Source organism: Heterobasidion irregulare (genome assembly GCF_000320585.1).
Source record: "Heterobasidion irregulare TC 32-1 unplaced genomic scaffold scaffold_11, whole genome shotgun sequence".
Lineage (NCBI taxonomy): Eukaryota > Fungi > Basidiomycota > Agaricomycetes > Russulales > Bondarzewiaceae > Heterobasidion > Heterobasidion irregulare.
Window position 1 is genome coordinate 512,253 of NW_009258207.1, and position 27,541 is coordinate 539,793.

At 43.1% G+C, this 27,541-nt stretch overlaps 8 protein-coding genes across 8 annotated transcripts; 6 read left to right on the forward strand and 2 right to left on the reverse strand.

The window, feature by feature from the left end:
- Positions 1-1,920: 1,920 nt before the first annotated feature.
- On the reverse strand, positions 1,921-2,262 carry HETIRDRAFT_421921 (uncharacterized protein; the record flags this gene model as incomplete). The annotated part of the gene is made up of 3 exons (XM_009553059.1): positions 1,921-2,026; positions 2,082-2,141; positions 2,213-2,262. 3 exons carry the CDS (start codon positions 2,260-2,262, stop codon positions 1,921-1,923), a joined length of 216 nt encoding a protein of 71 aa, XP_009551354.1.
- A 279-nt stretch (positions 2,263-2,541) lies between these two features.
- HETIRDRAFT_247320 (uncharacterized protein) lies at positions 2,542-2,928 on the reverse strand (the record flags this gene model as incomplete). The annotated part of the gene is made up of 2 exons (XM_009553060.1): positions 2,542-2,748; positions 2,845-2,928. Coding segments are annotated over 2 exons (291 nt in total), but the record flags the coding sequence as incomplete, so codon positions are not given.
- Positions 2,929-8,225: 5,297 nt separating this feature from the next.
- Positions 8,226-8,624, forward strand: HETIRDRAFT_174538 (uncharacterized protein; the record flags this gene model as incomplete). The annotated part of the gene is made up of 3 exons (XM_009553061.1): positions 8,226-8,275; positions 8,347-8,384; positions 8,440-8,624. 3 exons carry the CDS (start codon positions 8,226-8,228, stop codon positions 8,622-8,624), a joined length of 273 nt encoding a protein of 90 aa, XP_009551356.1.
- A 1,766-nt stretch (positions 8,625-10,390) lies between these two features.
- HETIRDRAFT_53544 (uncharacterized protein) lies at positions 10,391-10,699 on the forward strand (the record flags this gene model as incomplete). The annotated part of the gene is made up of 1 exon (XM_009552894.1): positions 10,391-10,699. A coding segment is annotated over one exon (309 nt), but the record flags the coding sequence as incomplete, so codon positions are not given.
- Positions 10,700-10,981: 282 nt separating this feature from the next.
- HETIRDRAFT_53170 (uncharacterized protein) lies at positions 10,982-11,179 on the forward strand (the record flags this gene model as incomplete). The annotated part of the gene is made up of 1 exon (XM_009552876.1): positions 10,982-11,179. A coding segment is annotated over one exon (198 nt), but the record flags the coding sequence as incomplete, so codon positions are not given.
- Positions 11,180-13,012: 1,833 nt separating this feature from the next.
- HETIRDRAFT_328675 (uncharacterized protein) lies at positions 13,013-13,165 on the forward strand (the record flags this gene model as incomplete). The annotated part of the gene is made up of 1 exon (XM_009553062.1): positions 13,013-13,165. The coding sequence occupies one exon, from the start codon at positions 13,013-13,015 to the stop codon at positions 13,163-13,165; it is 153 nt and encodes a 50-aa protein (XP_009551357.1).
- A 2,723-nt stretch (positions 13,166-15,888) lies between these two features.
- Positions 15,889-25,935, forward strand: HETIRDRAFT_455025 (uncharacterized protein; the record flags this gene model as incomplete). The annotated part of the gene is made up of 2 exons (XM_009553063.1): positions 15,889-15,946; positions 25,835-25,935. The coding sequence occupies 2 exons, from the start codon at positions 15,889-15,891 to the stop codon at positions 25,933-25,935; spliced, it is 159 nt and encodes a 52-aa protein (XP_009551358.1).
- Positions 25,936-26,136: 201 nt separating this feature from the next.
- On the forward strand, positions 26,137-26,442 carry HETIRDRAFT_329024 (uncharacterized protein; the record flags this gene model as incomplete). The annotated part of the gene is made up of 2 exons (XM_009553064.1): positions 26,137-26,303; positions 26,343-26,442. Coding segments are annotated over 2 exons (267 nt in total), but the record flags the coding sequence as incomplete, so codon positions are not given.
- Positions 26,443-27,541: the final 1,099 nt, after the last annotated feature.

A 27,541-nucleotide genomic window follows, 5' to 3' on the forward strand; every position in this document is an offset into this window, starting at 1 on the left:
CATATCCTTATATTTAGCATAATTATCCATAGTTATTTCTATTGATTGATATTGTATACAATTTCATTGTGGAAATGTAGTAAAGAGGTGAACAAATATATAATAGGTTTTAGATATTAAGATAAAGATGAGTAAAAGATCTTAATTAGATTACCAGAACTAGAACCAGTCTAAGTTATACATGTATACTTAATTTTAGTCATATTTAAGATCTCAGAGTATTCTAAGAACTAATTCTCAGAAATAATATATAAGCTAGTTGACCAAAAGGTCAAGCTAATGACTAGGACTTTTCTAGAATTTGCCAGAGTTATGAGGTGATTTTTAGAGGACCTGTTGCTTAGTCTGCCAATATTAACTACAAATCCTCTAGAGTTTAAGCTAATAAGAAAGGATTGTAAAGAAGAGAATAAAGATATTGCTGGTTAATAAAAAAGGATAGCTATAGTCAGAGGAAATCAAGTTATTTCATTATATTTTAGTTTTAAATCAAGATATGTAATAATATTCTTAACCTCTCTAAGAGCACTTAGATTGACTTTAATGCCAAAAGGATTTACTAATTAGGTTGTGGAATTCTAAAATAGCATGGTTTTTATTTTATAGGACAAAATCTCTAATAAAGCCAATATTTTCATCAATAATTTAGAAATTGTAGGGCTGGAAACCACCTCTTCTAATAAAAACAGTAAATCAAACATCTAGAAAAACTTCTTCTCTTTAAAAGATCTAGCAATTTAAAATATTAATCAGATATAGGGAAAACAAAGTGTACTGTCAAAAGACAGTACTAGACAAAGGATTGTATAGTAGGAAGACTGCACAATATAAAGAGAATAGACTAAAAAATATTAGCCTATTCTATGGGCCTTTTATACTACTTTAGAAAAGGGTGTGAGAATCTTGTATATATATCTGTAGGTATTTTCTAAGTCGTTTCTTTCTTTAAATGACTACTCTTGCTTTTCTGCTTGTCTTCTTCTAACTAAGAGGACAAAAAGCTCCATGCCCATGTGTGAGTAGTTTATAAGGTGAAAAAGGATGCCTGCCATAACAGGCTCGTAATACTCACCTAGCGATAGATGATCAGCTAGGAGTAGATGGCCAAAGATACTATCTGTACCTTTATGTATGCCTCAGGATGTAAGGCCACCTGGTAGTTGTGATAATTGTATTAGACAGACTGCTGTGAAGGCCCAATAAGTTGTGATCATAACAATATTCTTTTTCTATATTCTATTTGCCTAGTAGGACAATGCCTTGCATTTCATCACCATTCCATATACAATTTGCTTTCTTGACCCAACGATGTATTGACCAGATGCGCCTTCTAAGATATGACTGCATTTTCAGAGAAGAAGACCGACTTACATTGTTTGATCCTTTAGGGGAGTTTTCCATCTCTGTTAAGCTATTTGTTTGTCAACTGTTAGGGCATTCCAAACCCTTATCTATAGGATGTTCTTCCTTCATCCATCAATTTGTTTTGCCATAGGTTAGAATGGCATCAAGAAAGGTGTATGAATGTGAATGGTGGATGGATGAGTAGAAACTCAAGTAGGTTGATCACTTTACAAAGGCTTAGGCCTACTTTTCCAGACTACTAGCATGTCGTTCCAAGCAGTATTGCTCCTATATGGTAAGCTCTGGTTGAGGTCCTAGCCAATTCCAAGCAGTATTACTCCCATACAATGAGCTCATCTTCAGTGAGGTAGTACTGACATCTAGAGTTTGTTTGTCACAAACATGGGCTTATGGCAGGGAATACCACATATAGTATTGGGTTTAAGGCAAGAATGTAAAGAGAATCAAACTAGATGGGCACAGTAGAGAGACAGGAGGATTCTGACTCCTTCTCCAAAACTGCCTATTTGCATGCATGAATAGATGTCAAGACTACAGCTAATGTATTTGTTGGGTTCATGAGATATATCCACGATAGTAGTTTAAACATTGTGTTGAGCGCAGTGACAAAGAAGCGACTGGCACGGAGAGAGTGCCAAAAAGAAGCTCTATAACGACAGGACTGTGGTCCAGAGGGTAAGAGTCTTTATAGATACAGAGAACAGAGGGGAGCGCACCTGTGGTCCAGAGGGTAAGAGTCTGAGGAAAGAATCGCCCTCGGACCACGGGTATTTAAGCTACACAGAACAATAAGAAACGAAATAGGAAGGTATGACATCAACGGGTCATTACATGTGAAACATCTTACAAAGCGGTCAAAAGCTCCACCTGGAGCTCGGTCCGGAGTGTCAATGACATCACACCGGACCGCCTCAGCCGGCTAACCCGGTGAAACAACTGAAACAAGGTGAGACAAGGTGAAAACAAGGTGAGACAGTCCAAATAGAGAAAGAAAGCAATATACCCGCTCTGGGAACGGCTGTAGGGCCGCTCCCGGTTGTAGAGGCGAGTAATCAATGAGTCCCAAAGGGGGCACCCATGTGGCATCCATGCCACATCAACCAGAACGGCCAAAAACAACACACCCTCCTGATTGCACACCTCTACAGCGTCCAAAACACCCTCCTAATGCGGCAGATCCTCTAGTCCCATCAGGCCGCAGCAAATCTTCACCTTCTCAGGTGGAACAGCCTTCGTCAGGATGTCTGCAGCGTTGTCCGCAGTAGGAACGTAGGCTGGCGCGATCACACCAGCCTCTACCTGGTCCCTGAGCCAAAAGAATCGAAGATCGAGATGCTTCATGCGCCCATGGTGCTCTGGATTCTTGCTAACTGCAACAGCCGACTGGTTATCGACACGGAGAATTGATGCCTCAGACAGGGAGTAGCCAAGTTCAGTCAGCAAATTGCGCATCCAGACGATCTCCCGGCCCGCATCAACGGCAGCAATGAATTCCGCCTCTGTGGTCGACTGTGCAACCAGTCCCTGAAGCTTGGAGCTCCAGCTGATCGCTCCAGAGCCAATGCGCTGTTGTTTTTGGCCGTTCTGGTTGATGTGGCATGGATGCCACATGGGTGCCCCCTTTGGGACTCATTGATTACTCGCCTCTACAGCCGGGAGCGGCCCTACAGCCGCTCCCAGAGCGGGTATATTGCTTTCTTTCTCTACTTGGACTGTCTCACCTTGTTTTCACCTTGTCTCACCTTGTTTCAGTTGTTTCACCGGGTTAGCCGGCTGAGGCGGTCCGGTGTGATGTCATTGACACTCCGGACCGAGCTCCAGGTGGAGCTTTTGACCACTTTGTAAGATGGTTCACATGTAATGACCCGTTGATGTCATACCTTCCTATTTCGTTTCTTATTGTTCTGTGTAGCTTAAATACCCGTGGTCCGAGGGCGATTCTTTCCTCAGACTCTTACCCTCTGGACCACAGGTGCGCTCCCCTCTGTTCTCTGTATCTATAAAGACTCTTACCCTCTGGACCACAGTCCTGTCGTTATAGAGCTTCTTTTTGGCACTCTCTCCGTGCTAGTCGCTTCGTTGTCACTGCGCTCAACAGGTTATGGGCCCTGCGCTCTAGCGACTTTGCTCTACATCGTTTTATCCACACTTTCTGGTCTCCCATCTGCTGTGCCACTCCTTTCTGGCCACACCCCATTGCTGCCACATCTTCCCCATTGCTTTCCCTGCCTTTCCCATCGTCACACATCGCTTCCAACACCTTTCCCTCCTTGTGCCACTCGTGCCACACCATGTCTGACCCCTCATTCGCTCTCCCTTCTGTCTCCCCTCTCAATAATCGCAACTATCCTTCCTGGTCCAAGGAGATCAAGGCCTGGCTTCGTCTCAAAGGCCTGTGGCTTCTAGTCTCTGGTGATGAGACAGCCCCTGTTGGCACAAAGGAGAAGCCTGCTGACCCAAGAGAGGTGGCAGAGTGGAAGAGGAATGCTCAGAAGGCTGCTGGTGCGCTCTTACTTTCAGTTGAGGAGCAGTTCAGAGGTGTCTTGGATGGCATTGAGGACGACCCCATTGCCATTTGGACCAAACTAGAGGAGCAGTTCAATAAGAAGTCTGCTGGATCGCGTTTCAACGCGATGGAGGACCTCTTTTCGATCAAGAAGCACAACGATGAGTCCCTCCAGTCCCTCATTCATCGTGTCGACGAGTCTATGCGCGTCTTGAAGAACCTCCGCGACTCTGGCTTCGATCTCAAGAAGCAGGACGAGGAGCTCACTTGCATGGCCCTCTTGTGGTCTCTTCCCTCCGAGTTTGACACCTTCCGCTCCTCCCTTAGTCTCATGGACGTCTTGTCTCGCTCCAAGCTCGAGGACGCGTTCAGGCGCGAGGATTTGAATCGTGCGCGTCGTTCTGATCCCACAGACTCTGCACAGGCCCTTGTGGCATCCTTTCCTTCGTCCTCCACCTCTTCCTCCACCTCCTACAGACGTTCTAGGCCACCCAGAAAGCAGTACAAGTGCGACTTCTGTGGTGCCACTGGCCATACTGATGACAGGTGCTTCAAGAGGATCAATGAGGAGCTGAAGAAGTCCAAGCCACAGCAGGCCCACTCGGTTCAGGCCCCTGAAGCCTCTGGTCCCATGCAGTTTGCAGGCAATGCAAGTTTTCGTTCCCCTGCTCCATCTCCTTCATCCACAGCCCCCTCACTCGTCACTGACCTCGATTGGAATGCGGACACAGGTGCGACCTCTCATATGACGCCCCATCGCCACTGGCTTCGCAACTATCGTCCCTTTGTTGTCCCCATTCGTCTTGCAGACTCGTCTGTCATCTATTCTGCTGGTGTTGGGACTGTGGTGTTCAATCCGATTGTTGGAGGCAAGAGGGCGCAGTCTGTGGAGTTCTCAAACGTCCTGCATGTCCCTGATCTCGGTTGTAATCTCCTGTCTGTGCTGTATTTGACTCAGCACAAGCACTTCTCTGTGCTAATAGAAGGATCTTCGATGCATTTCTCCCGGGACGGTGCAGTGTGGTTCATGGCAATCGTTCCTGATGGTTCCAACAACGCCTATCTTCAAGGGACCACATCCATCGTTGTTTTGCAATCTGCTGGTGCCGCTTCTACTCTCCCTCTTGACTTGTCCCTGTGGCATCGTCGTCTCTGCCACCACCACCATGCTGGAGTGCAGAAGATGGTGAAGGAACGACTCGTTACTGGCCTACAGCTCGATTCGGACGTGCAGCCTGACCCTGTGTGCGAGCCCTGTCTCTCTGGCAAGATGCACGCTCACCCCTTCCCCTCCACTGGCTCTGTGACCTCCAAACCGCTTGAACTCGTCCACTCTGATCTCCATGGTCCTCTCCCTGTTGCCACTCACTCTGGAATGCGCTACTGGATCACCTTCATTGATGAGTTCACCAAGCTCAAGGTGGTCTATGTCCTGCGCTTGAAGAGCGACGCGTTTGAGGCTTTCAAGCGCTACAAGGCCTATGTGGAGAACCTGACTGGACAGCGCATTTTGGCTCTGTAGGATGACAAGGGAGGAGAGTACATGTCCAATGCCTGGGACTCGTTTTGTTTGGAGCATGGGATCGCTAGGAGGCACACGGCGCGCAATCGGACACAACAGAACGGCGTGGCAGAGCGTGCCAATCGCACTATCATGGAGGCCCTCACTGCCATGCTCTCTGAATCGCATTTGCCGCTTGTTTTCTGGGGTGAGGCTCTGGCCGCTTATGTGCACGTCTGGAATCGACTCTGGACGTCTACCCTGAAGGGCAAGACACCATTTGAGATGGTCCATGGGAAGAAGCCGAACGTTTCGCACTTGGGGGTCTGGGGCTGCTTGGCTTATGTGCATGTGCAGAGGGACAAAAGGGATGGATTTGGATTGCATATGGAGAAGTGCGTGTTTATTGGGTATCCTGAGGGCTACAAGGTGTGGAAGTTCTACAATCCTGTGACTCGGAAGGTCATCATTTCGGAAAGGGCAGACTTTGATGAGCGATTCTTTCCTGGCACTCGCCACTTTGATGCTAACACCCAGTCTGCCACCCCTCCTTCGTCTCTGTTCAGTCTTTGGGATGCAGATGTCGATCCGGTGCCGGTTCTGGGGGGGGGAAGCAGATGCTCCTCCTCATGCTGGTCACCTGGAAGATGCTCCCATCGATCAGGATCATCCTGTGGCAGACCCAGCACCTCCTTCACCTCTTGCTCCTGTCATTGTCCCTCCTGATGCTCCCCCTCCTGTCATTCCAGCGCCACCTCCTGCTCTCAGAACGCGCTCCAGGAATCGCTCTGCTACCCCTGAACCAGGCCCATCTGTTACTCGACGCTCCACTCGTACTCGTCGCGCTCCTGGGGAATGGTGGAAGGTTAGGACACTGTCTGCAGACAATGATGCTCATTCGGACACTGCTGAGGACGCCCCTGATGCTTCTGGAGAGGCAGAGATGGAACCCATTGTTGAGGACACATTTCTGGCTGAAGTCGAGCGTGCCCTATTCACCTCTGGTGCTGAAAAGGCTGAGCCCTCGATGTATCGTCAGGCAATGAAGCGCCCTGATGCAGATGAGTGGCAGAAGGCGGCAGAGGAAGAGATGGAGGCTCATGCTCGGAATCGCACCTGGGACATTGTTCCACTGCCTGAGGGCTCCAAGGCAATTGGTTCTCGTTGGGTTTTCAAGGTGAAGCACAACACGGATGGCTCTGTCAAGCGCTACAAGGCTCGTCTTGTCGCCAAGGGCTTCAGTCAGCGCCCTGGGTTTGATGACTTCGAGACATTCGCCCCCACAGCCAAGTTTGCAGCCATTCGCGCCATCCTTGCTCTCTCTGCCCTCGAGGACTTTCACCTGCGCTCTGTCGACATCTCCCATGCGTTCATCAATGGCGATCTGGACACTGTGGTCTACATGGAGCAGCCTGAAGGATTTGAGCAGGGAGGTCCTGAGATGGTCTGTCGCTTGATGAAGGGCTTGTATGGGTTGAAGCAGGCGAGTCAGCTGTGGTACAAGAAGCTCAAGGCGGTACTGGAGCGGATGGGATTCAAGGCGATCTACTCTGACAACAGCATCTATGTCTATGCGAAGGATCAGGTCAAGGTCATTCTGCCTGTCTTTGTGGATGACTGCACTTTTGCATCAAATTCCTTGTCCCTGCTCGATGATCTTGTCGTTGAGGTCTCCAGGTCGTTCAAGCTTCGCGATTTGGGGCCCACCACCGCTCTTCTTGGTATAGAGATTGCGAGGGATCGCCCCAATCGTCGCCTGATGCTCTCCCAGCGCCAATACATCCAGACATGCTGGAGCGTTACGGACAGGCCGACTCGACCCCTGTGAAGACTCCCATGGTCCCTGGCACCAATCTCTCTGTCTCCATGGCTCCTGCATCGACTGAGGACAAGGAGTACATGAAGAAGGTTCCCTACATCTCTGCTGTCGGTTCCCTGCTATTCCTTGCACTCGCCACTCGTCCTAACATCGCCCACACGGTCTCTGTCCTATGCCGTTTCAACTCGAATCCTGGGATTGCGCACTGGAAGGCTGTGAAGCATTTGTTTCGCTATCTGAGAGGCACCCTGGATTATCGACTCGTCTATGGTCCCACCAACTCCAAGGAGCTCTTTACCTCGTTCTGTGATGCTGATCATGCAGGCAACCCGGACAACGGACGGTCCACGAGTGGATATGTGTTGCGCATTGGCTCTGGAGCGATCAGCTGGAGCTCCAAGCTTCAGGGACTTGTTGCACAGTCGACCACAGAGGCAGAATTCATTGCTGCTGTCGATGCGGGCCGGGAGATCGTCTGGATGCGCAATTTGCTGACTGAGCTTGGCTACTCCCTGCCTGAGCCATCGATTCTCCGTGTCGATAACCAGTCGGCTGTTGCAGTTAGCAAGAATCCAGAGCACCATGGGCGGATGAAGCATCTCGATCTTCGTTTCTTTTGGCTCAGGGACCAGGTAGAGGCTGGTGTGATTGTGCTGGCCTACGTTCCTACTGTGGACAACGCTGCGGACATCCTGACGAAGGCTGTTCCACCTGAGAAGGTGAAGATTTGCTGCAGTTTGATGGGACTAGAGGATCTGCCGCATTAGGAGGGTGTTTTGGATGCTGTAGAGGCGTGCAATCAGGAGGGTGTGCTGTTTGTGGCCGTTCTGGTTGGTATAGCATCCATGCCACATGGGTGCCACCTTTGGGACTCATTGATTACTTGCCTCTACAGCTGGGAGCGGCCCTACAGCCGTTCCCAGAGCAGGTATATTGCTTTCTTTCTCCATTTGGACTGTCTCACTTTGTTTTTACCTTGTTTCACCTTCTTTCAGTTGTTTCACCGGGTTAGCCGGCTGAGGCGGTCCTGTGTGATGTCATTGACACTCCGGACTGAGCTCCAGGTGGAGCTTTTGACCGCTTTGTAAGATGTTTTACATGTAATGATCCGTTGATGTCATACCTTCCTATTTCGTTTCTTATTGTTCTGTGTAGCTTAAATACCCGTGGTCCGAGGGCGATTCTTTCCTCAGACTCTTACCCTTTGGACCACAGGTGCGCTCCCTTCTGTTCTTTGTATCTACTTAGACTCTTACCCTCTGGACCACAGTCCTATCGTTATAGAGCTTCTTTTTGGCACTCTCTCTGTGCTAGTCGCTTCGTTGTCACTGCGCTCAACATTCATCTTCCTAATTAGCAGCAGGTCTATTTTGACTCTGATGATAATCTTGAAGAACTTCTCAATAGCAACAAGTCCCAAAAGACAAAGTTGACTGAATGGGTTCATTGCCAACCAAAAGGATCCTACTGCCTATGCTTACACTTATCAAAAGAATAGAGTATGGACACCACATATTCAACACTCAACTATTGGCAGAATGTACTATGTTCATCCCTCAGCAGGAAAGCACTTTTATCTCAGGACCTTGCTTACTATTATTAAGGATGCCAAGGACTGGAAGGACATTTGCACTTATCAAGGCATTGAGCATCCAACCTTTCATGAGGCCTGCTTTGCATATGGCCTTCTGGAGGATGATGGAGAATGTGATATGGCCTTGGCTGAAGCAGCAGACATGTAGACTGGAACTCAACTTAAATCCCCCTTGCCACCATCCTTTGCTTCTGCATTCCTTCACAACCTTTTATTCTTTAGAACCACTACAAGGACAAAATCTGTGATGACCTGCATTGTGCGTCTTACTGCCATGGGCTTTTCTGATCCTACTTAGAGGATGTCTTTGATTATGGCCTCTATCTGCTAGACAAAGTTCTTACTGGAATGGGAAAGCACCTCATTGACTATCCTTCTATGCCTTTGCCTCTGCAAGATTGGAACCAAGCTGCAAATGTGCTTCTTCAGGATGAGCTCAACCATGATTATGTGGCTCTTTGGGAATAGGTCAGTTACTACGCATTCTTCAAAGTTGACCTTGAGCTGACCTTGCACATTAGGTGGAGACCAATCTATTGACCTTCAATGCTAAGCAGAGAAATACCTATGATGCTATCATGCAGTCAGTCTAGTCCAACCAATGCTAAGTCTTCTTTTTGCACAGTGCTGGAGGTGGTGGAAAGACCTATGTCTGCAATATCATTGCTGCCTCTGTCTGCTCTTAAGGCAAGGCTGCTCTTTGTGTTGCTTCTTCTGGATAGTGGTTGCACTGCTCACTCTTATTTCAAAATCCCCATTGAGGGTCTTAATGAGCACTCTTCTTGCTCTTGGGAGGAAAACTCTGACTTTGATGGTCTTATTCGTCAGACTGGGGTGGTCATTTGGGATGAGGCACCAATGCAGCATCACTATGGAAATGAAGCTGTTGATTGCACTTTTCAGGATCTCATGGACAACCCTGCTCCTTTTGGTGGGTTCACTGTGTTATTTGTTGGAGACTTTTGTCAGACCTTGCCTGTGGTTCCCAAAAAAAGCAGAGAGCAGATTGTGGCTATATCTTTACACAAGTCCTCACTCTGGAATCATATCTAACTTCTCACTCTCAAAAAGAATATGCACCTAGACCAGACTCCTGAAAGCAATGCCTTTGCTTAATGGCTCCTCAATGTTGGTTCTGGCCATAACCTTGGTAAAAACAAGTCTATTGAACTTCCTCCCAATATGTGTCTTGATAACAATACTAAGAAGTCCTTGATTGACTTGATCTATCCTGATATCTCTGATCAGTATCCCAAACCAGACCACTTCTTCCTTAATTATATGATTCCTTTTGGGCGCAATGACACTCTTGCTGAGATCAATAAGGAGATTCTGGCCAAGTTTCTTGGAGAAGACAAGCTCCTGGCTAGCATTGACTCTGTCAAGGACATAAAGGGTTAAGTGGCATTTCTCTCTAGCTTGTTCACCCTAGCAGAATAGAATTATAACATCTATGATTGCAAAATATTGGGTATTGTAAAAGCTTTGGAACACTGGAACCACTACCTTAAAGGAGTGGAACATTCCTTTGAGAATTGGACAGACCATAAAAATCTGGAACATTTCCAAATGGCCTGTAATCTATCATGAAAATATGCCTATTGAAGCCTTTATTTGAGTAGATTTGACTTCACACTCAGCTACAAAGCAGGATTAACCAATCACTCAGATGCTCTATCCAGGCATCCAGATCTAAGTGAGGGGGTGGAATTTGACAATAAAGCTCAAATCCTACTTCCAGCCAAACTTTTTAACAAGTCAAGTAAAACTGAGGCAAAACCAAACCAAAAAATGCATGTAAAATCCATGGAAATTATATCCTTGGACTTCATCTCCCTCATTCAACACTTGTGTTCAGAACATAATACCCTAATGGACATGGGCCTCACAAAATTACTGCAAAAAGGCCTATGAGCAATAAAGGGAGACCTAGGAAAATGAACATACAAAGGCAAAATTACCAGGCAAAATGGCTATATATGTGTTCCCAAAAATAACTTCATTTGAAGGCTTATTGTTAAAACATACTATGACACACTAGCCATTAGATACCTAGGCAGAGCTAAAACCTTAGAATTGGTATAGTGACACTATTAGTAGCAGAACATGACTAAATTGATCCACAAATATGCGGATGGATGTGCCATATGACAGTCTACCAAAAATCTGACATATTGGACATGACCACCTATCCACCCCCTAGAAACCACCAATGTTCCATGGCAATTGATCTTGACAGACTTTGTCACCAACCTGTCTAAAAGCAAAGGTTTCGACTTAATCAATATGATAGTGGATAAAGGACTTGTCAAAAGGCATAGTCATCTGCCATGTAAGAAAACCATCACAGCAGAAGAAACAACCATACTCTTTCAAAATAACATTTTCAATTGACATGGTTTACTAACCAAGATAGTGTCCAACATGGCCCCCAATTTATGGCAAAATTCACATGAGAACTATGGAAGCGGCTAGGCATCACCACTGCTTTCAGCATGGCATACTATTCCCAAACAGATGGGGAAATAAAATGAGTTAACCAGGAGATTGAACAGTTCCTAAGAATGTTCTGCAACTACCACCAGGACAATTGGGTAGACCTTCGACCATTCACCAAATTCTCACACAATGCATAGAAACACTCTGCCACTAGGAAATCACCATTTGAAGTACTCTACCATTTCAACTTCCCTTATTCAGTAGATATGGCTCTGGAGACAAAGGTACCTGCAGTAGCTGAATGCATATAGATAATTACAGAAGTCTAGGAAGATGCCACAGCTAGCTTACAAATAGCAAGTCAATATGCCAAAGACCAGGACCTCAATAAAAAACTTCCCTAATGGGAGGAAGGAGACCAAAGTATGGCTTAAAGAAACCCATATCTGGACGATGCATCCCAAGTTTAAGCTCACCCCTAGAAGATATGGTTCTTTCAAAATCTTGGCCAAAGTTGGACCCTTGGCATATAAGCTGCAAATTTCCCAACAATGGAAAATCCATCTCATTTTCCATGCCACTATGCTCACTAAATATAGAGAAATAGAAGCACATGGGGAAAACTTTATGAGACTATTACCGGAGGTACTAAATGATGAAGAACACCACAAAGTAGAGATGGCCCCAGACTCAAAATGACAAGGACGGGGAAACAAGCACTTGGTCAAATGAGAGGGATATTCTGAAGCCAATAACACTTAGGAACCCTACTCTTTCTTAAAGAAAACAGCAGAAGAAGCCCTGAGGGATTTTCATGACCAATACCACAATAAACCTCATCTTATATCACTCTGATCAAAAAGGTATAAAAAGGGCAATGAAAACACCTCATATCAAACATCTCTACACTTCCCCATTTCAGTCCTCATTATACCAATGCTCCTCTATAATGACACCACTGCCTTGTCTCCTTCGAGAAACTCCTCCCCTGATATTGTCCTTATGGTCATCAATCCAGACATTGAATGAATCAATAGAGGAACAAGCCCAACACCACTGGAGTCCAACACCACCACTACTATCCTCACCCAAAACCTTAACAACTTTTCAGATGATGATACTGAGGACTACACAAGGTTCAAGAGGCAAGAGAGGACCTATACCAACAAATAATCATCCAGGAGGAACTCCCAAGATGCACCATGGAATGAGGGCCCTAATGACAAAGACTATGGCAATCCTAGTGGATCTACAACTTGAATTCCACCTGCTACTAAAATTATAACAACTCCTAGAGCTGGAAGTCCCCAGAGGCTATGTACAAGAGGTGGAGATCAACAACCAGGCAATGGAATGGCTCACCTGTTTCCAGTTCTACTAAGAGCTGCATAACCAACAGTACTAGCTGACAGACAAACTTCTAGCACCATGAGAGGAATTACCAGTAGTCCAAATCCTTACTCCGGAGAACTGGAATAACAAGCAGATGCTCTCTTATAGTGAAACACCATCTCTGTGGACAATCAGGAAATAAAAATAGTGACATACCTCAATAACTGGCTAGTGCAAGCCAACAGATCAGATGGTTGGCCCTCTAGATTAATCTTAATACCACATCCTACATCCTAGTATGAAGATAACAATGGGTGAACTAAGGAACCTAGGCAACCCTCCGATGCGGAGAGCATGCTAGCTGGGGTATTTGACACTGGGATAGAACACCTGCTGCTAATCACCGACTTTGTACAGACGAGGGACAGAATAGCTAAAGCAGCTGCTAAGCTTTCTATGCTAATTCAGAGGCTCAAAGAGATTTGCTTCTGGACTCAGTCTAAACTTGATGCTTGGGATACTTTAGACAATCTAGGAAACTATGACAAAGCGGACCTGTACTACTGGCCCAATGAAGGAGGGGATAGATACCAAGGATATGATTATTGATGGATATTAACAGGGCAAGGAAGAGGGTAAGGAAGTGGTGGAACTTTTTACCCAAAGGATAATAATCCACATGCTATGTTGTTTGTGGCCGTTCTGGTTGGTGTAGCATCCATGCCACATGGGTGCCACCTTTGGGACTCATTGATTACTCGCCTCTACAGCTGGGAGCGGCCCTACAGCCGTTCCTAGAGCGGGCATATTGCTTTCTTTCTCCATTTGGACTGTCTCACTTTGTTTTCACCTTGTCTCACCTTGTTTCAGTTGTTTCACCAGGTTAGCCAGCTGAGGCGGTCCGGTGTGATGTCATTGACACTCCGGACCGAGCTCCCGGTGGAGCTTTTGACCGCTTTGTAAGGAGTTTCACCTGTAATGACCTGTTGATGTCATACCTTCCTTTTTCGTTTCTTATTGTTCTGTGTAGCTTAAATACCCGTGGTCCGAGGGCGATTCTTTCCTAAGACTCTTACCCTCTGGACCACAGCCCTGTCGTTATAGAGCTTCTTTTTGGCACTCTCTCTGTGCCAGTCGCTTCATTGTCACTGCGCTCAATATGCTATAGGTTCATGGTAGTCTGATAATGAGGAGGCACCCACACTAGGGTCTGAGAAAGGTATCCGGGAGGCTTTGAGAAGATACCAAACAGTACTAGACAAGTAATGAAGATACCAACTATTACTGAACATGGTTGGCCCCCACCTGACTGGCCATAACCCACTAAAGGATGCTTGGCAGCACTTGGGTCAGTTTGCCCACACTTTACATACTTACTATGACTGTACAGGAGTATTACGATAAGGTGTTTACAAGATTGGATCCAGGATTCCATGTCGGCCAATATCCTCTGTGAATCGGTCAATCCTTATCGCTTATCTTCCTAACTTTCACATAGTCGGTCAAACATAATCTTACACTATTACTTGGCCACCCTGGTCATATGTATATGTTATGTCTTCTTTATTTTCATTAGCTTGCCAATGCCTGTTCCTACTACCTACAGTTGGGCGACAAATCCCAAACATTCGGGTTTTCACTATTGCTAATTAACTTTTATCTTATCACTATCAAAACCCATATGGACATCTCACCTATCTTCTTATCTTCTCTGATCGCTAGGGCTTGGCGCCCATTTGATATCTACTCTTATTTCATGTTTAATATTTTACTTAGGGACCTTGTTTACTATAAAAGCCTACATACAACTCTAGAATGAACCAGCTTTTGCACACCACAGTTCAGAGCTCATTTGCACTTGTCTCAACCATTGAGATTGTCTTCATTAACTTCCAAAAACTTGCCATCCCTATTGTTTGGCCTCATTTGTATTTGTGCTTATCTTTTTGCTCATACCCCTTGTCTTTTCTTGTATATTGTCAAAGTCCTATGTGGCTTCTGGAGTACATAATTGTTGGTCATAACACTACCTTCTTGTTACCAACCAAATCCCTGACTCAACTGACCAAATGTTCAGTCAGTGTTTGGTGCAGTCCCAAAACTATTTGGGTGCTATAATCTCATACTCCTCATTGCTTCTTAGTATGCCTTCAATTTTTAATGTCATCACTAACAATTCCTTGTGTATTAGATACTAGCTTCAGCACCCTCTGCATTAGAGGTTGTTTGAGTATTGTGCTTGGCACTCAGAGCCACCTCTAGTGTATCACCAAAATAACCTAAAACTAAGTTCATCCGAAACAATGTGGATGAGCATGCACCTGCGCTAGGGTCCAAGGGAGGTATCTGGAAAGCTTTAGGGAGATACCAAACAGCGTTAGATGAGTACCGAAGATGCCGACTTGCATCAAACATGGTCGGTCCCTACCTAGCTGACCGCAACCCTCCGAAGGACATTCGGCAGCACTTGGGTCAGTTTGCCCACACTTTATGTACTTACCATGACCACACAGGAGTGTTATGATAAGTGTTTACAAGATCGGAGCTAGCAGTCCATATCGGCCGATGTCCTCCGTGAGTCAGTCGGTCCTTATCACTTATCTTCCCGACTTCCATATGGTTGGTCAAACGCAATCTTGTACCATTACTTAGCCACCCTGGTCATGTGTTATGTCTTCTTTATTTTCATTGGTTCTCTAACACTTGTTCCCACTACCTATGCTCAGGCAACAAATCCCAAATGTTTGGGATTTTGCCATCACTGATTACCTTTTACCTTATCACCTTTGGAACTCATATGGACTTCTCACTTACCTTCTTATCTTCTCTGATTGCTAGGGCTTGGCACCCATTTGACATTTACTCTCATTTCGTGTTTGATATGCTACTTAGGGGCTCTGTTTACTATAAAAACCTACATACAACTCTGGAATAAACTAGCTTTTGCACCCCACAGTTTAGAGCTCATTCACACTCATCTCAACTATTGAAATCGTCTTCGTCGACTTCCGAAAACTCATTATCCTCGTTATCCAGCCTCGTTTGTGTTCATACTTGTCTCTTCAATTGTACCCCTTGTTCTCCCTCATATATTATTAGAGTCCCATGTGGCTCTTGAAGCACATAGTTGTCGCTCACAACACTACCTTCTTGTCACCAATCAATTCCTTGACCCAACTCGACCAACCAAACATTCAGTCAGTGTTTGGTGCAGTCCCGAAACCGTTGATGAGCATGCACCCGCACTAGGATCCAAGGGAGGTATTTGGGAAGCTTTGGGGAGATACCAAACAGCGCTAGACAAGTACCGAAGATGCCGACTATTACCAAACATGGTCGGTCCCAACCCGACCGACGACAAGCCACCGAAGGACGTTCGGCAGCACTTGGGTCAGTTCACCTACACTTCACGTACTTACCATGACTGCACAGGAGTGTTACGATAAGTGTTTACAAGATCGGAGCTAGCAGTCCATATCGGCCGATGTCCTCCATGAGTCAGTCGGTCCTTATTGCTTATCTTCCCAACTTCCACATGGTTGGTCAAACACGATCTTGCACCGTTATTTAGCTATCCTGGTCATACAATACCTCTTCTTTATTTTCATTGGTTCTCCAATGCCTTTTCCTGCTACCTACGCTCGGGCGACGGATCCCGAACGTTCGGGATTTCGCCATCGCTGATTAACTTTTACCTTGTCACCTTTGGAACCCATATGGACATCTCACCTACCTTCTTATCTTCTCTGATCGCTAAGGCTTAGCGCCCATTCAATATCTACTCTCATTTCTTGTTTAATATTTTACTTAGGGGCTCTGTTTACTATAAAAACCTATATACAACTCTGGAATAAACCAGCTTTCGCACCCCACAGTTCAGAGCTCACTCGCACTTATCTCAACCATCGAAATCATCTTCGTCGACTCCCAAAAACTTGTCATCCTTGTCGTTCGGCCTTGTTTGCATTTATACTCGTCTTTTCGCTCATACCCCTCGTCCTCCCTCGTATATTGTCAGAGTCCCATGTGGCTCTTGAAGCACGTAGTTGTCGGTCGCAACACTACCTTCTCGTTACCAACCGAAATCCCCGACACGACCGACCGAACATTCGGTCGGTGTTTGGTGCAGTCCCGAAACCGTTCGGGCACTATAATCTCACACTCCTCGCTACTTCTCAGTGTGCCATCAATTTATAAAGTCATCACTAACAAATTCCTTGGGTATCAGATACTAGCTCCAGCATCCCTTGCATTAGAGGTTGTTTTGGTGTTGTGCTCGGCACTTAGAGCCACCTCTAGCGTATCACCATTCAGGTGCTTTAATCTCACCCTCCTCATTACTCTTTAGTGTGCCCTCGCTTTTTCAAGTCCTAACTAATGATTCCTTGTGTATCAGATACTAGCCCCGGCACCCCTGTATTAGAGGTTGTTTTAGTATTGTGCTCGGCACCTAGAGCCACCTCTAGCTTATCAATGTAAAACTAGGTTCATCCCTTATGACGTTAAACTGTATGCCCTCATCTGAAAGTAACATTAAACTACCCTATGTCTGGAATAACGTCTAAAATATTGGACCTGCATGTCTTAAAACTGTGAAAAAACAAGAAGACAGGGAAAGTACCTAACCACAAGCCCATGTTCTTGGAATAGTAGAATGTGGCACACAAGCAGGCATATTTCATATGGCAACATATGCATAGAATTTTCACATCCTTGCTGTCAAGGAGTAATCTAACAGATGCACTGAGCATCCCATTTGGATCCTCAGTTTTACAGGGTTTTTTCCACATTAGGGAACCCTCCATGGCTATTTATATTAGGTGTCAACAAGCCAGCTCCTTGTCTTGGTACAACAAAGATGCTTGTACATAACTAGTGCAAATCTAAAGCCAAGAATAATTATAGTGCATAACTCAGTAAAGTGATCCCTCACAGTCAAGGTCTGACTGGTGTTTGGACATCCCACTTTGGATTTCCAGTTTTACAGAATCATTTCTGCATTAGGGGTTTCTACCTGCTGATGCATAAGATAGTAGAGTCTGGGCTACCTTTACTAAAAGTGCTTGCCCCAAGGCAATGCAAGGCCACAAAACACATCCAGAATGATATAAAACTACCAAAGGCTTCATCTAGAAAACCACCCCCTTGTATTAGCTTTGGATTATATCTGATAGTGTCTAAAATTATCTAAAAGTGTTAATAGCATCTAAAAGTGTCTAATTTCCTAATTAGGAGCAATACATTGTAAGCATTGGATTAGTTTCTAATTTTATAATATTAGCACTAATTCCATACTAAGAAGTCTTTAATTAGCAGTAGGAAATAGTAAGTACTACTGCTCTATCAGTGCAAAGGTAAAAATGTGGCACATTCTATACTATTTTAGCATATTACTCTCTTTTATATATGCCTGCACTATTATCTTGTAGCTCTTTTGCTGATTTTCCAGCTACCTTTACAAAGGACATAAAAAGAGAGAAATGTGCATTAATGCTCTCAGCCACTGTGTTAGCAGCTTGGCAGCTGCCATAAAAGGCTATAAAGACCTTGGTACCCTTAGCCTTGCACACAAGATCATCAAAGTTGTCATTGTTAGCCAATGCCTGCTACTGGTCATTATAGAACACAACATGCAGGTTGGGCTTAGGGATGTGCTATATGCAGCCTTGCAAACCTTGTCTATTAGTGCAGTGGTTAATACTGTCTTGTGCAGCACATAATCATCACCACTATTGATAGTACAATTCTCAGTGCCATCCATATTATGCATTGCTTTGTTATACAGAAGATGCTCAAACTGGGTGTTTTTCTCTAGCTCTTGGGCTATGGAAAAGACAGTCATATTGGTATATAGTACCAGAATAATATATTTGCCTGCCATATAGGAAATATGTGCACTAAGCATATTAAGATTATCTCTAACAATCCTATGCTTATTTATACATAGGCATGCCATACATATACCCTTGTCCCCATCCTCTACCTTACTAGTGGCCATTTGAAAAACCCCTCTCTCTTATTGGATCTTAATTATTGATATTGTTAATAATACTAATTTGTACTGCGTGCACTGCATGGTTTTTCCCAGGATAAACCATGGATAAAACTGTGGATATAAATGGAGTTTTTGTTTGGGTTTATCCACAGGAATTGCCAAAGCAAAAACTTAGAGCTTATCCAAGGTTTTGTCCCAGAACAAAACTATAACATAACCTTATGTTTAAGCTCAGACATTTTGTTCAAGTTTGTCCTACAGTAAATCCTGGGATAAAACTCTGGATAATCTTTAACTCTTATGTCACAGGATTTATGTCACATATGAAAAATCGCTAATAATACCATGAAAATCAGTGATTAATTCAGTTTATTACACAGCCCTTTGGGCACTGCCTAGCACCAAATATTAGATAGCCTTTTTATTCACAACATCTCTTGACCAACCTCAATGAATATGGCCTTCTGCAAAGACTACCTTGCTATAGAGAGTTTCTTAAAAAAACAGTGTGTAATTGTAAATACAAAGTGAAGCAGCATGGACAAAACTGGAAAAGTGACAAACAAGAATCATACTAGCAATCACAAATCATCAAGGCAATACAAGGGCTAGCTCATAGCTAAATTCATTATAATAGTGTCTAGTCTTAGAAAAATAGGGATTGTTAGTATTAAATCAAAAAATCAAAAAAAATAATGAGCTGTGCATATTGTCTAATTCTCTAATAATCTATTAACCACTGGAATAATTGTCTCTTGTAACAAGTGGCAGACACTGCAACAAACCACTGTTGCATCTAGTGCTAAGTGTTTGGCACTATAACAAACCACTGTCATACCCCACAACAAGTGTCCAAAGCTATGACAGACCACTATAGCACCCTGTGCCAAGTGTCCAACATTGTGACAAACCACTGTTGCACCCTATGACAAGTGTCCAAAGCTATGACAAACCACTGTCACATCTTGTGCCAAGTGTCTGATACTGTGACAAACCACTGTCATACTCCATGACAAGTGTCCAAAGCTGTGACAAATTACTGTTGCACCTTGCACCAAGTGTCTAATAGTGCAACAGTGATTTGTCACAGCATTAGACACTTGGTACAGGGTATGACAGTGGTTTGTCACAGTGTCAGACACTTGTCATGGGGTGTGACAGTGGTTTGTCACAGCTTTAGACACTTGGCGCAAGGTGCAATAGTAATTTGTCACAGCTTTGGACACTTGTCATGGAGTGCAACAGTGGTTTGTCACAGCTTTGGACACTTGTCATGGGGTATGACAGTGGTTTGTCACAGTATCAGACACTTGGCACAAGATGTGACAGTGGTTTGTCATAGCTTTGGACACTTGTCATAGGGTGCAACAGTGGTTTGTCACAATGTTGGACACTTGGCACAGGGTGCTATAGTGGTCTGTCATAGCTTTGGACACTTGTTGTGGGGTATGACAGTGGTTTGTTATAGTGCCAAACACTTAGCACTAGATGCAACAGTGGTTTGTTGCAGTGTCTGCCACTTGTTACAAGAGACAATTATTCCAGTGGTTAATAGATTATTAGAGAATTAGACAATATGCACAGCTCATTATTTTTTTTGATTTTTTGATTTAATACTAACAATCCCTATTTTTCTAAGACTAGACACTATTATAATGAATTTAGCTATGAGCTAGCCCTTGTATTGCCTTGATGATTTGTGATTGCTAGTATGATTCTTGTTTGTCACTTTTCCAGTTTTGTCCATGCTGCTTCACTTTGTATTTACAATTACACACTGTTTTTTTAAGAAACTCTCTATAGCAAGGTAGTCTTTGCAGAAGGCCATATTCATTGAGGTTGGTCAAGAGATGTTGTGAATAAAAAGGCTATCTAATATTTGGTGCTAGGCAGTGCCCAAAGGGCTGTGTAATAAACTGAATTAATCACTGATTTTCATGGTATTATTAGCGATTTTTCATATGTGACATAAATCCTGTGACATAAGAGTTAAAGATTATCCAGAGTTTTATCCCAGGATTTACTGTAGGACAAACTTGAACAAAATGTCTGAGCTTAAACATAAGGTTATGTTATAGTTTTGTTCTGGGACAAAACCTTGGATAAGCTTTAAGTTTTTGTTTTGGTAATTCCTGTGGATAAACCCAAACAAAAACTTTATTTATATCCACAATTTTATCCATGGTTTATTCCGAGAAAAACCATGCAGTGCATGTAGTGTTGAGCTAATTATGGCTAATTATTCATAATCATGTTTTTGATCAAATTTGCAAATTCAGGTAGCATTGTCTATAGTAGTAGAGTCCTATTGAATACTACACTCAATCATAGTTTTACACATTCTAAATCCAAATTGTGTCAGTGCCACAATTTGTTTTTATCCTATATAAAGTGTATTATTTATTTTCCATTGGTTTATTATCTTCTTAGCTAGTGTTTAAACTAAATCCTGAAAGACCTGACTTTTTGGGCATTTATTGACCTGTTTATTTATAAGATAGAGGAAAGATAAATATTGAATAAAATTTAAGATATTGAGGTTGCCTACATTATGTCTACTTATTTAGATTACCAAGTTCATATATTAGACTTTGTGGCTTTGTGGCTTAGAGCATCTGTCCTAGATGCTTGTATACATGAGGTTATTGGTTTAACTTTGGCAAAAGGCAAATTTGTTATGAGGTATATTTTGTGTTTAGGTATTCAACTAGTGTTCAAATAAACATGACTCTATAAGAAGGCTATGAGAACTGTGATTCTTGATTTATTATTATTTTTCCGAAATTTCAAGCTATAATTGATTCTGATAATTCCTAATTTAGAAAAACTATGTCTAATTGGAACAGGTTTAGGGGGATAAGCAAATAATCTCTAATCCTAATCATTCTTAATTATGCATAAATAGAACTAATTAGACAATAATACAAGAAAGTGATTTTCCAGATGTTAGTCCACAATGACTATAAACTACTAGGTGTCTGCAACAATGTAAAACTAGTCTGCGTCCAAAATGATAATAAACTATCCCTATCTGAGATAATGTTAAACTACCATTGACCCATAGAGTGTGGTTGTATTTTAGTGAAGCGCAGGTTGTCAGAAGACCTGCATTGCAAAATCCTGCCTATAAGTGGTCAAAGCACTTTGATATTCACTTGCTTTTTAGTAAAAGAATATCAGGTTGTCTTGGTTCAAATCCAAGCGAGGAGTTTGGGGATATAGAAAAGCACACACCTCTTTACAGTGTGCCCAGTCTAGTCCTGGAGTTGAAGTACAAGAATTCCGCTCCAAGACCTAGTCAGGAGGCAACTAGGACATGTGCCTCAAGTCAAGTATCTAGTCAGAAGGGCTAGATCACATGACTTTCTTTGGCTCACATCATGGAAGTACGACAAGAACTGGCCATTTCATTTATAAAGTCTATTCCACCAACAAAATACATCCAAAATGACATTAAACTACTGTCCCTCAGTTCTAGGGATTGTATTGGAGCTAGAATTACTCTAGCAACAATAATATCTGGAAAGATGTTAAACTAGGCATTGTTTTGCTATAATATTTGCAGCAAAACATGTCCACAATGATGCTAAATTATTGTCCCTTTTAGAATAGGAATTGTGTAGTGGCATCTTAATCACAAAGATAGCACCACATCCACAATGACATTAAACTACCATCTCTTCATGCATAGGGATCATATACAGGGTCTTTAAATCACAAAGGTCATGTACATTTGTAACAACATTAAACTATTTGTTCCTTTTAGCACAGGGATTGTATGGGGATATCTCAATTAGATATCACCATATCCACAATGATGTTAAACTACTTGCTCCTTAGCCAAATAGGAGTTGTGATTGGCGATCCAGGGTCCCAATCGGTCCACAATAACCTTAAACTACTGTCCCCTTTCACATGGGGATCATAGGGGGATATTGATGAAGAAATATCACCTCTGTCTGCAATAATAATAAACTATTTGCCCCTTTTTCCACAGGGGTATTGCCAAATGGCCATAGAAAACGCCAATTGAGTTGAGAGAAAAGATGATGTTTAGGAGAGCTAGAAATTATTGTATATCAAGCTTAGATATACATCAATGCTTTCTCCGACAAAAACAGAAGGGGATGGTCTAGAACATTGTGTAATCAAAGGTTACAAACAGGGACCGATGATCCTAGACAAAGGTAGAAAAGGCAAGAGAGCCCAACCTCAATGAGTGTTTGACCACAATCAGCTGCGCAGCAGCCTGGACAATCATGAAGCCGGAGCGAGTCCAATAGCATCGATGCTGTGATGCCTTTCTCAGAGCATCAGCAAGATCTTATCAGGCTGTGCCGTTGAGAATTCTCAAACATGGCAGAGCATCTGAGCACACCAAAAGCCTTCGATCAACATTATTTTTGACAAAGATATATTAATAAACATCTGAAATGATGGTAAACTACCTTTATCCTCAGAAGGCCAAGTCTATCATGACTCAAGGGACTCAGTCAGATAATAGCAGTCACTTATCTCACAGTGTTAAACTGAGTGGTCTCATAATCTTGAGGTGTTATAAATTATCTAGTTTGATATAGTATAAACTGTTCCCATCATGCCTCAGTGGGATCTGGGAAGGCAAAGTCTGGTCTAGGGCCCTATGCACATCACTGACAAATGTTCTGGCATGCAGAAACATCTTCCCTTACAGATCTTCAATGTTAATGATGAAGAAGGTCCAAAATAACCTTAAATGTAAACTATCGGGTAGTGTAGGGCACCCTAATGGGTCCGCAATGACCTTAAACTATGGACATCTGCTATGACGTTAAACTAGCAAACATCCTGAACAGTGTTTAAACTACCATTGTAGATATATCTTACAGACCCAACAAATAAATCAATTATGGTCTTGATGGCTATTCGTGCACATGAATGGGCAGTCTTGAAAATGGAGTTAGACTCCTTTTATCTCCTTGCTGTGCCCTTCCAGTCTGATTCTCTTCACATCCTTGCCTCGAGCCCAACACTACATATAGTATTCCCCACCATAGGCCCACATTTGTGACAAATAAACTCTGGATGCCAATACTACCTCACCAGAGATAAGCTCACTGTATAGGAGCAATACTGCTTGGGACAACATGCTGGTAGTCTGGAGAAGTAGGCCTAAGCCTATATAAAGCAATCAACCTACTTGTCCATGGACATCACTTGCTGTCAAGAGGAAACAACAATTGCAGGGGTAGATGACTATCCTAGAAACACTGAGGTTTGGCCCTTGGAGAAGGAAGAAGAAAAAATTGATGGCACAAACTAGAACCCACAGGCTTGAGTTTCTACTCATCCATCTACTATTTGCATTCATATGCCATTCTTGATGTTATTCCAGGGCAAACTGGAGTAAGACCACTAGGCAGGAACCAGTGGCCAAACAAATCAATAGGTAAAGGAAGAACATCCTATAGATGAGGGGTTTTGGAATGCTCTAACAGTTGACAAACAAACAGCTCAATAGAGATAGAAAACTCCTAGAGAATCAAATGATGTAAGTTGGTCTTCCTCCCAGAAAACATAGTCATATCCTGGAAGATGCATCCAGTTGATACATTATTGGACCAAGAAAGCAAATTGTATATGGATAGGTGATGAAGCAATATGCTACCCTACCAGGCGAATAGAACATAAAAAAGGGGTATTATTATGATCACAACTTATTGGGCCTTTATGGCAGTCTATTCTGATATGATTGTTACAACCACCAGGTGGCCTCATACCCTGAGGCGTACACTAAGGTACAGATAATACCTCTGGTTATCCACTCCTAGCAGATTATTCATTGCTGGTCAAGTATTATAAGCCTGTTGCAGTGGGCATCTTTCCCCACCTTACATACTACCCATACATGGGCACAGAACTCCTTATCCTCCTGGTTGGAAGGAGACAAGCAGAGAAGCAAGAGTAGTCGTTTAAAGAGAGAAATGACTTAGAGAATACCTACAGATATATATGGGATTCTCATGCCCTTTCCTAAAGTAGTATAAAAGGCCCATTGAATAGGCTAATATTCTTTAGTCTATTCTTTTTGTTCCTTCTATATCCTCATGTATAAAACTATGGCAGTCTTCATACTGCCCCTTGCTCTATTGCCTATGCTGTAATAACACACCTGGCTCCTGTGCTATATATACAGTTGAGACCATTGTTTTACTCTTCCTCCACAAGTGACCCAAGGAAGAACTCCCTACTCTTGGGGCTACTAAATGAGCAGTTTGTAACAAAACCCAAAGACAGCTTTGATGACTGGATCGACAATCTCTACGGCTTTCTCCATCAGATCAACAATATGTTCACCACCTCTAGCTCAACCTTGACAATCACTATCTTCATTTCCTCACTTGTAGGCAATCCCTTGACTAATACTGACTCCAATGACAAAGGCCTGACCATTGAATATTCAGATATCCTAAGATTGCAGAAAGCTTTAGAAGCTAAAGAAGTCTACGACTCATACCAAACATTAGTTTGGCCCTTTTCTCTCTCCAACTCTGAATATGCTACCTTCCTGCAATATTGCACTGAGTTCTTTATTGCAGCCAACAAGCTATGGGGAAAAGACTCACATAGTTGACACAAGATCGTTGCAGCCCCATCTAGTCAGATCACAGTTTTTACTACCACCCACAGCAACATTGCTTATAAGGGCTTCTAAGCCACAACTACCTCAGTCACCAAACACTTCTAGTGGCCACATATGAGGCAAGACATTTCCTGGTTTGTTTGGACATATCACTTTTGCCAGATTCACCAGACTTACAATATTCTTATTCACTTGACTGTTGCCATGCCTGCACCACTCTTCGCAAAGATATATATGGACACCATGCACATGCCGACTATCAGTGGTTTTAAGTATCTCATTCAAGGTCACTGTTTGGTATCATACTACTTCAAATTCCACATGCTGCAATGCAAAACAAGTTTATCTCTTGCTAACTGGACCTCTGAGGATATCCTGTACTGATGGGGAACACTAGCAGAGATCGTCTCCAATAATGGACTGGCATTTATCAAAGCACTTAACTAGCTAGCAAAGAAGTAACACATTTGGCACATTTGCATTTTGGGCTACAATTCCCATATGAATGGCATCACCAAATGACCTTACTTCAATGTTTAATAGGCTCTGTTCAAGGCAGTTGATAAAGATCAGGCCAAGTGGAATTGTGCAGCTCATTTCATATTCTGGGCTAATCACATTACTGTTCAGCACTGAATGGGTTGTTTTCCATATTTCATAGCTACCAGCACCCATCTTTTCCTTCCACTTGACATCGCCAAAGCCACCTATCTTCTACCACTGCTGACTACAACCCTCAGCACTACCAACTTCATTGCCTGATGTGCCATTACTTTGTGGAAACACCAATCGGACCTTGCCCACCTTTACAGCTCAGTAGTCAGCGCCCAAGTCTAGGCCACTATCCAATTTGAACAATAGCATTTGGTCACCCTTCATAACTTCAATTTCCACTGAGGCTCGCTTGTCCTGATGCATAACATGGCCATAGAAAAGGTGCTCAATTGGAATATGTGACTATAGTACTTGGGACCATTGCTGGTGATTTCTAGGAACCAAAGGGGAGCATATATTCTGGCCAAACTTGATGGATCAGTCTTTGATTGGCCAGTGGCAGCATTCTGCATTATTCCTTATTTTGCTCGCAGGTCTCTAGAGCTTGTCAATCTTAAAGCCCTCCTTAATATCTTGTAAGGATGCCTTCAGGCCATAGGAGAATCCTGATTGAGTGACGACAATGCTAAAGATGACAGTGCCAATGAAGATACCAACACCAGCTCAGTCCAATTGGTGGAGGATGACAATGCAGCTTTGGCAACCTCTGACTAAATCCCACTCTCCCATCTTTTGCTCTCTTTGGTTGGTGGCTAGTGACAGTCATGATTTCAGTAGGGAGGAGAATGCACAAGATATACTCATTCTTTATTCTGATCCATTTATCACAGACATGGACTGACACCCAATCATTTCTACATTGCTTAGTACTTTTGCCACTGACCGTGTGTAAAGAGGTCACAATGTGTTCTAGAAAAAGCAGGCATAATATTAATGGTAAGGTAAAAGTAGGCAATAGAAAAATGGGAGCAGAGTTCTCAGAAGTGTGACTAAACAATGAAAACCTCAAGTAACAAAGCAATAAGATTGGAGATAGTGGCAAAGATTTGAGGTGGGCAAGATTGAGTAACAGAGAAATGAGTGTTAAGCCAGTAGGCTTATCATGTGCACTAAGTACTAAGAGGTTCCCTAGGCTATTTAGATTATAAGGGCCTAATAGATAAAGACAATGGATTGTCTTTGGGCATATAGAAGAAATTCTGGGTTACTATCAGCCTTTTCTTCAAAGAGATGTAGAAGATAATCTTCAAGAATATCACAATATTCTTTAGGCATGTAACTATCTTTTTCTATCCAACTAATAACTCATGGAGGGATCCAACCAAGGACCCTATATACTATGAGCTCTTTATATATTATAGAGACAAGAGAGTGATAGAGGCTATAAGATGAATCCAGTGCTTTGTTAGACTAGATATAATTTCTCAGATCTGACAGAGTTCACAATACATGAGCTAGGAAGGTAGCCAGATGTCAGGCACAGTACAAAGATTAAGTATATACAAAGTAAATGAGCTGAGCTTCTTAGAAGCTCATCTTAGCTATTAATACATACAAGCTATTTAGGGCTAGACCTAGATCTAGTCTATGCTTTTAAAGGCTAATCTACTTAATAGGTGTTAGGGCACCAAAGCCAATTATAATCTGTAAATCATAATCTGTAATCTATCCATTTATAGTAATCATAATCAAATATCTGTCTATATCATTAGAAGTCAGGAACTAATTACAATCTTTATCAGTAAGCATTCATGCCAAAGCATGTCAATATGTAAGTATTGTAAGTATTCATGCTTTATCATGTCAATAGTAA